This window comes from Pangasianodon hypophthalmus, chromosome 13 (assembly GCF_027358585.1).
Source record: "Pangasianodon hypophthalmus isolate fPanHyp1 chromosome 13, fPanHyp1.pri, whole genome shotgun sequence".
Taxonomy (NCBI): domain Eukaryota; kingdom Metazoa; phylum Chordata; class Actinopteri; order Siluriformes; family Pangasiidae; genus Pangasianodon; species Pangasianodon hypophthalmus.
The window spans coordinates 13,821,822-13,835,542 of NC_069722.1; the positions used below are offsets into that span (position 1 = coordinate 13,821,822).

At 39.5% G+C, this 13,721-nt stretch overlaps 1 protein-coding gene across 1 annotated transcript in view; it reads right to left on the bottom strand.

Moving 5' to 3' along the window:
- The window catches only part of LOC113527894 (Na(+)/H(+) exchange regulatory cofactor NHE-RF2), a 50,305-nt gene extending 36,950 nt beyond the window's left edge, over positions 1 to 13,355 (bottom strand). Inside the window, exons 1-2 of the mRNA XM_026916044.3 lie at positions 12,623 to 13,355; positions 9,749 to 10,000 (exon numbers count right to left, since the gene is read on the bottom strand). Coding sequence (XP_026771845.2) covers positions 9,749 to 10,000; positions 12,623 to 12,829 — 459 coding nt within the window. The 5' untranslated portion in view covers positions 12,830 to 13,355. The remainder of the gene's footprint in view (positions 1 to 9,748; positions 10,001 to 12,622) is intronic.
- Positions 13,356 to 13,721: the final 366 nt, after the last annotated feature.

Sequence of the window (13,721 nt, forward strand, 5' to 3'; positions counted from 1 at the left end):
ACATTTATGATGAGCTTCTGTGAAGACAACTCAATATTTATTGTTATCTTATCCACGAACATAGGAATGTAGACAGTGGCACTACTGTCAGAGCTGTGCTGTTATAGAAAATGAATCAACACCTTCTGTCCAATCAGAATCAAGCATTCAGCAGCGCTGTGCTATAAATAAGAAATACCAAATGACTGGCCTTACTGTTATAAGAAAATAATCCATGGTAAGTATGAAGTGGATTATTTTCTAATAATAGCACAACTCAAAATGTGTTCCTCTTATACAATAGCGATGTGCCAACAATTACAGTTTTAAAAAATCATTAATGAACAACACGTCACGCTTTTTAACAGTTTATACTTACATTTGTGTAACATCCATGAGAGAAGGTAGGTCCTGTTATCACTTATGCTATAGCAGCTATAAACAGTCCTTCTCTCACAAGGTCCTCATTTTTCTCTCTCTTCAAGACAAAAAAATGCAGCTTGTCATGTTACAGAGAACCAGAAAGTTCAAACTCTGTGCTGAAGACTCTCCTGTGGTGGAAAACTTACTGACTAGTACAAACATCTGACATCTGAGACTCTACAAAACTTCACCATATTAATGGTTATACGTTAAACAAAGCACATTTTCTTAATCCATTTATTATTAGGCTTGGGTTATGTGGAAGGTCTCCCATTCACATCCTGGTGCATGAGCTGTTAGAAATGAAACACTTTAGAGTGAGAGCATTAATATAAACCTATCATTTATGTTACAGCCAGAACTACTGTCAGAGCTATGCTGTTATAGAAAATTAATCCACACCTTCTGATTGGGGAATTCAACAGCACTGTGGTATAAGAGCTTATAATGCACAAGGTGTAAGAAATTACTTTTTTTCTATGGATAAGTGATAAAATGCAGTTAGATTATTGTGATCCTAAATTGCCTGAATAAATGTAGTAAATAACTGAGTTTTTAGTGTTGAGCAAAATAATGTTATCATTTTAGTCATTATGCATCCCTAATGTTTGCATATTGTTCCCTCAGTATCACAGTGCAGCATGCAAGGTAATGTAGTGCCTAATATACACAGGCCTATGTAAACTGCAAATAATATGACAAGTGTAATAAGTGAGAAATTGAAGCACAACAGGTGTCATTTCTTTCCTAATACTTGCTTACGCCTCCCTTCACCTTAATAACAGAGTAAATCCTGTCAGGTAATGATGCCTCCAGTGTATTGGGATAGTTCCTGCCAATTTTAGTCCACTCTTCCTCTTACTGAGTGCAGAATTCAGCTAGAGTTTTTATAGTGCCTGTTTTGCTGTTTCACATGCTGTTACAAATAATCCCAAAGCTTTTCTATGGGATTGAGTTCCGGTGATTCTGAAGTGCCCCACTGTTCCATCATGCTCGTCAAACAAGTCACTCACAGATTTGGCCCTATGCACCTCATTCTAGTATGCAGCAGTATTGTGTTTTGCATGGAACGAACACACAAAAGGCCACCTCACCTCAGACAGGCCAAAATCTGACCATCTGGTTTCAGTGTACATCCAGGTCTGCAGCCTAGTGACACAGCACATTTGGTCTGGGGCGCTTACAAACATATTCCTTACAACACTGCTTACAACAGTGAAGGCAAAGTACCAGACTCTGGCTTGTGATCCGCTCTGAAGGTATTCTCCTAATCTGGAATATAATAAATGCTTCATCAAATATCAGTATGAATTATTGCTCAAATCCATGCTTTGCTCTGATGTCTGCTTTTTTAAACAATTACCTGCCGATATTATCAATTTTGCTAATATTATCGTAATATTATTCCGATGTTATCATGTGTCTATACTAAATACAATGAGTATAAGTAACTGCAGAGTGAAAACTTGGAATGCATAACAGTATCTATTCAGAAACACTAAAATCTCAAATGCAGAGGGCAGACCGAAGGTCATGTAAGCAAAAACGTCTAAGGTTATTGTCACTTATTGTTATTAGGATGAACGAAATCTTAAATGTTCATCTACAGTTCATCTATCCCAAAATGCAATCAGACATAATTAAGTATACATATACTGGTCTGGCATGCATACATACTGTGCTTCATGCTCAGCTGACACTTGTTTAGTAGATTTCTCAAGAAATTCCTAAACAGTCAGCTCTTCATAAAACACCAGATAACTGATAGTGAAAGTAGCCTTAGCTCAACACTCCAAGTATGTGCATGTTTACCTCGATGTGTTCGTTTTTGCTGTATTGTTACCTGTTGATAGGTAGTTTTGGTTAGTGTCTTGTGCCTGCTTATTCTTTTGTATACTTTCTTGCATTTGTTGCTGACAACTGGTGGAAAATCTTGAGGCATTTGTATCTCTCATGCTCTTTTAACCTCTAAACCTTTTGGGATTGAATTCCGCATCACTTAAAAGTCATTTTGGATAAAACCGCATGTCTCTCTGGCTGGAGTATGATCTCGATGTCCTGCGTTCAGTGCTGATATAAGGGATCGGCCTTCCTCCACCTGCTGCTCCCCCACGCTACGGAAGCCTAAATAATCAGAGATAAGCTAATGTGGGGAAAGCACCTGCTGCCTAGAACAGTGAGTGTGTGTGTGTGTGTGTGTGTGTGTGTGTGTGTGTGGGTTTGACGTGTCATTTGACGTTTCATATGACAGGCAGTAATAATGGACTATGCTGTTCTGTGTGGTGAGAAAGCGACACTCAACACTCAAACAGAGACTCAGGGGGCAAAGCAGCACCAGGCCATGCTGAATTCAGCCAGTCAGAGGAGAGAAGCCTGAGAAGCTGGCCAGGGTTAGAACAGAAAGAGTGCTGTTGAGAATACACCTCCTCAAACTCACCAAGCTTAGGGTCAACTTCAGTTCAGGGTATGAACAGGGTGTACCTAGTTTACCCTCTACCCAGACAATCACATAAATTTCACCTGTAATTTTTTTAGTAAGCTCTAATAAAGTAGGACATCACATTAATAGTAGTCTCACGAGCCAACGTCTGGTACTTTTCATTAATAAGTGTGGGCAAGGACTGACTCCTACAACATGAAGAGAGGTTTTGACAGACATTGCAAATGACAAACTACATACTTTGCTGTAGCCTGTCTGCAAACATACGAGTGTATCTCTGACTGCTTCAAAGAAAACACTGCAATAACTTTTAAAGATTGGGTGCTATGAACTTTTTTATTAACTATACCTTACTCTGAAAAATTGTGTCACTGTGTTTAAAAGGTTTGATGTCCCTCCCTTAACCTAGGCACAGAAGTGATTATACAAGACATACAACTTTCAGTATTCTAAAGCTTGTGACTAGTCGAACAATATTTAGTAACAATGGCACAACTAAAACATTTACTCATTATCTAATGCCTACTCTGACACGTGATCTGTAAAAGATACTACGCTCTCTGACTCACTCTTTTCACTTCTGTAATATCGGATACCAAAAATATAATACATTTTAAGACATCTGTCTGCAAAAGAAGCAATATTTCATTTACTTTCCAACTAATCAAGCTTGATGGTATATAATTAGGAATTGTTTTAGAGTATACAATATAAATATAATACCAACCATACACACAGTTTTTATTATAGCTCATGACACGATAGTGTGTGGGGTGCTGATATTACACTGGCCGGCCCAAAAAAGAAGTCGCACACATTAATATATCATTGAACCACCTTTAGCTTTGATTATGGTGCACATTCGCTATGCCACTCTTCACATAGTGAGTGTGGAAATGCTCTTAATTTCACAATTAAACTTAGCCGTGAGTTCTACTGTCTATTTTTTACGATTTGACTTCACCAAGCATTTAAGTGATCTCTGATCATAGTCAGTCAGGATCTTTTTCCAACCAAATTTTTTCCATGAAGTTGGTGGTTCACCACTATCCTTCCAGGTGTTAATAATGCATCGAACAGTTCTTAACCCAATTCCAGTTATTTCAGCAATCTCCTTAGTTGTTTTCTTTGCTTGATGCAGGCCATTAATTCGACCCTTTTGAAACACAGTAACATCTTTACCATGAGCATGGGATACGTCTTCCAACAAGGTTGTTAAAGAAATGAGAAGCTGCTAACTGCATCAGTTAGGGTTAAAAGAATTGTTATCGGCTGAAACACATTAATCACTATAGTAATTATCCAATCAACAGCTCTGAAGTATTTGCTGATTTAAATCCAAATGGTGACTTTTTTTTGGCCGGACAGTGTAGTATATCAGTGTTGCTGGGACTTTTAAACCCCACTGTGCTGATGACCTATCCACCCATCAGCAATCCTGTGGTCAGAAACTGACAACCGATGAAAGACCAATTATAATCACCCACATTATAATTAGTCAACAGCGGTGTTATATTGGTTTGACAAATTGTACATAGCAACAGATGGATTTCAGATCAAGTGATGCTTACATCTTTTACTGTTAAACAAAGTCTGTATGATCATTCATTCATCTTCAGTAAGCCTTTTATCACAGCGGATCTGGACCTTATCCCGCTGACACTGATCGCAAAGTGGGAATACACCCTGGATAGGACACCCATCCATCACAGGACACCATGCACACACACATTCACACACTCATTCACACCTAAGGGCAATTTAGAGTATCCAGTCCACCTATCAGCATAATTTTTTGGGAAGTGGGGAGACAAGGTAACTCAAGCTCAGGATCGAACCATGGACCCTAGAGCTGTGCATTCCTCTACTAGTGGTGTAGAGAGAATGATCAAATTGTTATTTCATGATGTCGCACATTCTATTTTTAATTGTAAGCATACAACAAAAAAGAACATCAGTTTTCTAAACAAAGAACACGCTTTCCAGTTCAATAAACTCACTCACAAATCAGCAGGAGAATAAACAGAGAAAGAATGCGCCAGAAAGGAAATAACACTGCGCAGTAAAAACAGAGCCACAGTGGAATGGTGGTGTCATATATCTATTCTCCCTTACTGACAGGCAAGCCAGTCACGAGGCCACAGGGAGTGTGCGCACGCGCGCGCACACACACACACACACACTCCAAATCAGCTCTGCCAATGTTGCTTTGTTAGCTTTCATTGGACCCAGTGACATTCATGAACTAGTGTGCACTTTGGGGCCTCAAGCTCCAATCCCTCTCTAAGACAGGAAGTGCTGGAATGCTCAGTAACCCTAGGAGTCCAGCTACCATGGCAACGATCAGCCCAGCATACGTTGAGATTTTCTTGACTTTATGTTGAGCATTATGAAGCTCTTTTAAAACTTATACTGCAGTAATATTGGGATGGACCAATAAATCCTACTTGGGCGGGTCTGAGTCCCCACTGCGGATGTCGTTTTTCACTCAAAGTATGTAAAAGCCCTCAAAAGCTTGTAAAAGGTGGAACACAGCCAATGCTCACAGGATGAGACTGATGTTCTTCAAAGAGACAGAGAGACCCAAACAGAGGGGGATTGGCTCTACTTCCACAAGATCTTCCTAATAACTTTGTCCAAAGAGACAAGTGTCTATCATCAGAGCAATTCACCATGGCCTAGATTTCCTCTATGACTTCCTTTATACTGAAATGAGGCATTTACTGAAAACGTAAGTCCCAACCAAAGCAAATCAGTGTAGTCTAAAGCGCTAACAATGCAATATGTGAGTTCAAGAGTACATATAGCATATGCAAGTGAGGGTAGCTGGTACAGTATCCAGTAAAAAGCAAGTTTTTTGCGGCAAAGGTATTGGCCATTAGTGGTAGTATTATCGTGCCTGGACTGGGACCTCTGCTGTGCTTTACGACTGCTTTACAACTACTGGCGCAAGTGGAGCCATCCATAGATGCAATACACACTGTGAGACGATGTGTGTTGGCTTTATTTAGTCTTGCAGATGAAAATACTTTACCTTTTATCCCTCCCAATGGCCTCCTCTTCTATGAATCAAGAGGCCCTGAACATTAGAACTTCAATGCACATCTTTTCCTGTCTGTACAAGAACGTATGTTATGTCCGCTGGAAAACAAAGTTCACATAGACTACCTGAATTGACACAACAGGTCACACATATAGTATATTAGAGATCAATGCAGCAGTACACTGACATCATCACAAAACAACTTTCCATTCTAATACTGATGGCAGACAGTCTCTAAAGGCATAGTCACATCCCAAGTGAAACAATCGTTTCATTGGAATTTGCTCCAATCAGACTGTAAATGCATTTCACAATAGTAATCAAAGACGCTTAATGATACCAAGACAGAGCACTTATTGGTGTCTATGGGACAAAAGTGTTATATTTCTGGTCTACATTAAAGGTGAATGAGTCCTCCCTGCCACGTAAAGCATTCCAGGAAGTTGATTCGACTTGGCGGCTTTTGTCTTGCTAATCCGTTCTCTCTGGCAAAACTATGGGTTGAGTTAAACTGGGGTGCACATGCATAACTATTTTGGCTGTGTTTAGTACTGAAGCGGTGGCCCTTCCTATTAGCACAGAAGATTCAAAATGGAGGAAGTGCTAATTTTAGCTGTTTCCAGACATGAGGTTGTACATAATTCTTCCTGACCTGACTATAAATTAATCCATAATAAAGAGGTGCTATTATACGCAGTCAGGAGACTGATTAAATGGTATCGCTATGATATTCTTTTGTGTGTGTGTTTTTATTTTTATTTATTTTTTTATTTTTTTACTCTTTCAGGTTAGAGCATTAGCTAGCTGCTAATAACCACCTTGAGCATGTTGGCTAATAAAAGTAGACTGTCAACAAACTTCCAAAATACAACACTTGTATTGTATTTGTAGAAATTATTTTTCTGTTCCTATTCCTGTTTCTAACCACAATATCACAGCTGCAACAACACTGCTAACTGTTAGGGTTTTTTTCAGAGCCATCACAAGAAAGACACGAGAAACGTAAACTGTGGCTTCAATTCTATTTGATGTGGCTTTGTGCCACAGCTAATGTTAAAACCTGAATCAGGGCCAAATACTTTGTGACATTAACTGTATGAAAAGAGCTTTATTATAAAAGTGATAGTTTTATGTCTTAATTCAGCTAGTTTTTCTACACAAGCAAAATCATTATCATTAGAATTAGATCTTTCTAATCAAACAGTCTCATTTACACCACAGCGATGTTGAATGCTCAATTCTCAAAGATAAAAAGACTTGTATGGCGGATGCACCACATAAAAAGATTTTAAAAACGTGAAGGTTTTAGTGAAATTTTCTGTGAGGAGACATTATTTAGCATTGCTGGAAGGAGTCTCCAGTGTCAGTGTTTTGTAACAGCCAGAAGTAAACCTGTAACTTTATGTTTTCTGACACACAAAGGTCTTAATCCAGAGGGCGTTCCGGTTTTTCTGTAACCTGACAAGCTGCATTTTTGTCTGATCAACTTCGAGAATAAAAGAAAAGAGAGACAGGTGGGAAAACAACTATTTATAGCTGTGCTAACATAACTGAGAACAGGAAGTACTTTTTCACAGATGCTCCGCAACATTAACCATAACTACAAACAAATAAAACGTACAATATGTCGTTCTTCAATTAATGAAAAATTGTAATCATTGGCAAATTCCTGTGGTATAAGAGGCGTAAAATATTTCAGTACATCCTGTTATAGGAAAATAGTCAACTTCAAATTGGTACCACCATGCTGTTGATCCTTTTCCTATAACAGCACATCATGTTTTGCTCCTTACACATAGTACAATTACATTCCTCACTAAATTCTTCTCTACTCATTTTCTTTAATGGCTTAGCAACAATTTAGCAGAAGTCCAGATTGCAATTCCTACCTCTTGGCCAAGGCTTGAGGTTTTAGAGTTTTTGGCACTGAAAGCGTGGGCTTCAGCATACACCAATCATTCCTCCTTACCAAACTTTCTTCCTCGTTAAGGATAATGTACTCCCATCTCTCCTCAGTCCCTTTTATAGAAACCCTTCTCATATGTAAAACTAGGGTTAGACTTCAGTAAAAAAAAAAAATGCTGAAGGTTGGCCTGCTATACTATGCATAAGCAAAGGAGTGGAAAGAACTTGGTCTGCGATATGCATCTTCTTAAACTAATAGTGCTAGCTTAGGATGGACAAGGGGCATCATTTATGGAGATCTGAAGCATCTGTTGCAATATCAAAACTCTACAGCCTTCATACACACAGGCTTTAAAGTTTTTTCCTACTAAACATACACATGCCTTTGCAAAGCAATACAAATTATGCAAAGCCCAGTGGCTAGAGAAAAGTAAGTAAAGCAGATGCGGTATAGATATATTAATCAGAGGCTGATGGAGAGACTGGTGCAGATATGACCGCTGTAGGATGTAAAGTAGAGCTGATTTCTGAACACACAAACACAGCATATAGTCAGAATAGTGGAAAAGCAATCTAATGATACAGAGAACATTTAATGAGACCCGTCCATATGGTAACTAATCAGGAATAACAGGTCTGTGGTTCTTTTAATCCACAGTGTCAATGGTTAATATGTCAACCCACGAGAAGACCTTAACCTCTGCTGCGGTTAACCTCTCATCCTGCACGGGACGCAGCTCTGTAGGTCAAATGACCTCTTAATCAGATAAGGACAGTTTGTAGTGATATGGTGACATATAACATGCTTACAAGTGTGTGCCCTAGTATGATGCTATACAGTAGTAAGGAATATTTAAGTTTAGGTGTCATCACCAGTGAAGAAAATATAATTCTGAGGTCTGGTGTATTCCTCGAAATACATTTAGGCCTCTACCATTTTGTATTTTGAACAGATGAACAGATCCTGTCCGCTGTAATATTTCCCCCCATAGCCCACATTTCTTTTTGTGATTACTATTTTTTTGTAGATAAATTAGTAAAATAGAAGTATATTTTATATTTTTGAATGGAAAACCCACAGGGATGCAAACTCAACTGTATGCTGCAAGCTTCTTAAAACAGAATAGAGCTTCTTTTTTTTTAAGAATAAACATACACACTGAAAATAACTGAAAACAATTAGAAGGTTCAAACCAAACCACTATTTAATACATATTCTAGCAGCTTCCCCTAATATTTGTATGGTCATACATCATGTGTGTCATCCTCCTTGTTAATTTGTAAGCAGATAGTTAGCATGATACACCCAAACCCTGATTCTGGATTATACAGTTATTATACTGTAATCATTTCATATCTTTCTGCTTATAAACACAAAAACAAGAACTCCTAAACACAATAGCTGCAGCTTATCAAGACTAATGTCATTCACATGGGTGTGTGTTTGTTTTGAATATGGAACAACTATAAAGCATCTTAAGCCTGTACTGAAAATACTGCAAGACACAGGAACCTTCTATAATATTGTTATAAAGTGTTTGTCATCTCACTAAGCATCTCTGGCTCCCTGGGACAGGTGACCTACATTCAAATATCAGCGTGGCTCAGTTGATGATTACTGAGGCATTTAAAATTTAAGCTACCTTTAACTGTAAAGAGCTTGACATGCTGTATAAATATTGACAGTAACAAGTGAAAGTTCAGCCTATCAAGTCAGGCAGAAGATCCTTACTGCCTTACTGACGCAATGATTTACGCAACGCAAGCTCTGGAAGACAAATTATACTCCCTGGAGACAGGGTTTCATCCTGTGTACTAGGGAACTCCCATTTTACAGGAAAGATGGACGGAAAAAAGATCATAACTTCAGAACTTACATACCCCACAAGTCACCCAACAATACTTACATGTATAGAAACAACTCTTTGTATAGAGATAAAAGCTGTAGCACCATGTACCTTTTTGGTAGCCCGTGAAGGGGACCTCCTGCTGGGTTTGGGTATCTCACGACTGGTTGGCAGTTTGGACACAGAGTTGTTCTCCCGCTTGCTGGGGGTCGGGGGAGGGGAGGAGGAAGAGGCTGATGGATTGACTCGCACAGCCATGTCCTCTGTGCAGGTGAGGCGCAGACTGCGCAGGTACTCATCCGTCTCGCGGTCCACCACCAGCAGCCTGGTTTCATGCTCCATCGCCTTGATCCTCTGCACCACCTGAGAACCAACAAAGCATCACAGGAACAATGGAAATGTCAAAACCGGCCTCTGTCCGATGAGAAGCTTGAGATTTCTCCTCCAAGTTAAAAACTTAAAGACCAGTGTTCAGTTTTAATAGGATGAAATATGCAGACTAATGCTTATTTAATGCTAGCCTGTGATGGACTGGCGTCTTCTCCAGGGTGTGCACTTAGCATTCCTGTTCCCTGACCAGGATAAAGCAGTTACTGAAGTTGAATGAATGAATGAATGAATGAATATTCCCCTACATCAGATGTGGAAGCTACTCAAATATGCACAAGTCCTATGTTTGAGTGTGACTGTTTAATATTCTTTTCGTAGCACTAAAAACTGGCCAGCATATTGCAATAATTGCAGTCATCTCTGATTGTAAGTGCATTATTTCTAGAAGAGGCCTCTTGAAAAGGGACCATCATCAAAGCACTAGTCCTGTAGCCTGCCTCTGAATGGCATTCAAACCCTCAAATCTCATTGCAATATTGAGTCGGTGATGAAGAACAGACACACATGCAGTGTTTCAAGTGCCAGTTTGAGACAGCCAGACATCCAGAACCATTTTACTGAACCAGCAGTTGGCGTGATTAACTATGTTACTCTGTACTGGACATCTTGTGCTTGGAATTGAACTTAAGTCATATTTCAGTAGGGTCACATTTGGGATGTTTACACCATGATACACAAAAACCTTTCTACGATATATACAATATGTATCAAGATACACTTCTAACAAAACCATAGTGCTGCATTTAAAAAAAAAAATTGATGATTAATAACTGAGAGGAAAATAAAAACAATTCTGTTGAAATTTAAACATTTTACAAATTTGAAAATTCAGTACAAAAGTTTTTTTTAATCAAACCAGTTACATGTAATCAGTTTGTTAATATTTTTATATAAAAAATTATAATGATATCACAATATTTTTAATGTCTCAGTAAAGTGGATTGAGACCTATATGGCCCAGAACTAAGAGTATGCATTATGTGTTCATTCTAGACCCTTTACAAGTCAATATATATATATATATATATATATATATATATATATATATATATATATATATATATATATATATATATATTTTTTTTTTTTTCACAGGTAATGAAATGGAGGTTGTGTGGCACGGTGGTGCAGTGGGTAGTGTTGCCCCCTCACAGGTCCAATGTGGTTCAATCTTGACCTCAGGTGACTGTCTGTGTGGAGTTTCTGTGCATGCTCTCCACATGTCTATGTCTCCGGTTTCCTCCCACCTCCCAAAACATGCTGGCAGATGGATTGGCTATTCTAAATCGTACCTAGATGTGAATGTGTGCGTGGTGCCCTGAGATGGACTGTTGTCCCATACAAAGTGGATTCCAACCCCATGCCCAGTATTCCCGGGATATGCTCCGGATCCACCCTGACCCTGACCACGATAAAGCCGAGATGAATGGACGAATGACACTAAAGTCAGTTCATGAAAGACATCTCTAATGAAACTGCAATTGCTGGCAAAGTTATGTAAATTTTAATAACCTTAAAAAGAGATGGATTTGTTTTATTAGTCATGAAAGGTAGTGACAGCAAACAACCATGGTTGGGATTTTAAATTTTAAACAAGGGTTTGCCTGTAGTGAAAAAAAAAGCATGTACAGTAAGTGTGCTGTAATACTGTAAATGAGCACAAAAGCTTAAATCCACCAATGTATTTGGAAAAGTTTACCTTTTCAAAAAAAAAGTATACAAACACTACACAAGACCACTTCCTTTTTATTAAAGTGGATTTGTAAAGTAGTAAAGTACAGTAAGTAAAGTTGAGCTCAAGTAATCACATTTTGTAAAACGTTTCTCTGACTAGATCTTTCTAGAAACCCATTTTGCTCTGTCACACCAGTTTTTTTTTCTTTTCACATGCGCTTTGTTTGCTCTTCGTACACAACGGTCAAGCCAAACCAGCCGCGGCAGAATCTGAATGTGAGTATAGACGGATCTTTACGGTAACCAGCAGGCGCTTGGGGAAAAAGCTGCCGCTTGTCTGTTCAGTGTTTTATTTCAAAGTAGACGCTGGAGAAGTACACAGGCACACTTAGCACTCCTACTAATTACTGCACAGAACATCTTTATTTGCTAGAATAGCCTGTAGAATGCCCTTTTTTGCATACGTTTGCATACAATACAAAACAATGAACATCTCAGTTGTATACAATATACAAAATTGAAATACAAAAAAGTTGTATACAGAATCGAATTTGGAATGGTTTTAATGGGAATTGTAATGGTTTTAATGGTTATAATGAGAATTGTAATGGTTTTAATGGAAACTCTATTGGTCCCTGTGCATCTCTACTGGTAATTTGTTGCCTTCTATTGGTAGCATGTTATGTCTAGTGGATACCAGTAAGGACCAGTAATGGTAATGTAATGGTTTTAATGGTATTTGTAGTGGAAACCATTACAATTTCTGTGCTGGTTTCTGTGATTGTACTTTTTTTTTTTCAGCAGGGTTAATATGTGGTAGGAGCTTTACTCTATTATTCTAGGTTACTTGGTATAGTACAGGGAGCTGAGATGTATGCATGTGTGTGTGTGTGTGTGTGTGTGTGTGTATGGGCTGCTTACTTGCTGGTGGGTTTCTCTCTCCACACTGTGCCCGTTCACCTCCACCACTCGGTCCCCCGCGCGCAGTCCTGACGCCTCGGCTGGAGACGCAGGCTCCACTTTGCGGATGTACTGACCGGTTTTTCCCTTCTCTCCATGCAAGTGAAAGCCGTATCCATTCTCACCTTTGGTCATGCAGCAAAGCCGCGGTTTCAGATCGCTCGCCATGCTTTTCGCTTCTCAGCATCCAACAAGTCCAAGCGCGAATATAGCCTGTTTTAACCAGAGACTAATCCCGAAAAAAAAACCACATTAGCGCAGAAGTCTCGCGCTACAAAAGCACATCGTCTTTGCTCAGTGCTTGGTTCTGGTGCTAAGGCTTTACAGAGTGCATGACGCATAAAAAGCTGCCAGTCGTCCTTTTCATTCAGCTGCAGTGTTCAGGATCCAAACAGCACTTTATTGCGCAAGCCCGTGTGTGTCCGTGTGTGCACCGTCCATCTGCTTTGCTGTGCGTTTTAACTCCAGAACTGAAACTAATGCAGTGTCTGAAACGCCGAAGTTTATCAGTTGCATGGCAGCTTTAGTGATAAGCAGCAGGAGGGTCTCTGCGTATCATCCTGACAGCAAGAGCAACAGGCGATATCCCCTGGTAAGTCTCCCATCACTGTGTGCGCGCGCGCGCGGCTGTGTTTGTGCCTCTGTGTGTGTGTGTGCGCGCGCGCGCGTGTGTGTGTGTGCAGCCCACACTCCACTTCTGCTTCAGTGAAAGTAAAGAACCCCAGTGAAGGCACTGGACTGCAGCTTTGTGAAACCCTGCACCGCTCTGCAGACGTTTTCTGGGAAGATGCTTGCTCACTGAATGTGCATGTGAATCTTTCCCCCTAAAAGAGAAGCTGTTTATGTTTGTTGGTTGTATTATTTAGAAAGCAACCAAGATGCTCCAGGCGTTGGTTGTGTCCAGGCACAAACTTGGACAGTCTCTTACAAAGTCCAAACATTTATTCCACACTGACGTGAATAAAAACTACAAATGAGATTCATATGACAGAAATGTAACAGGGGTTTTAAAGGACTTATGCTGGCACTGAAGAGTGAAGAGAGCACCTCAGTGGAAACC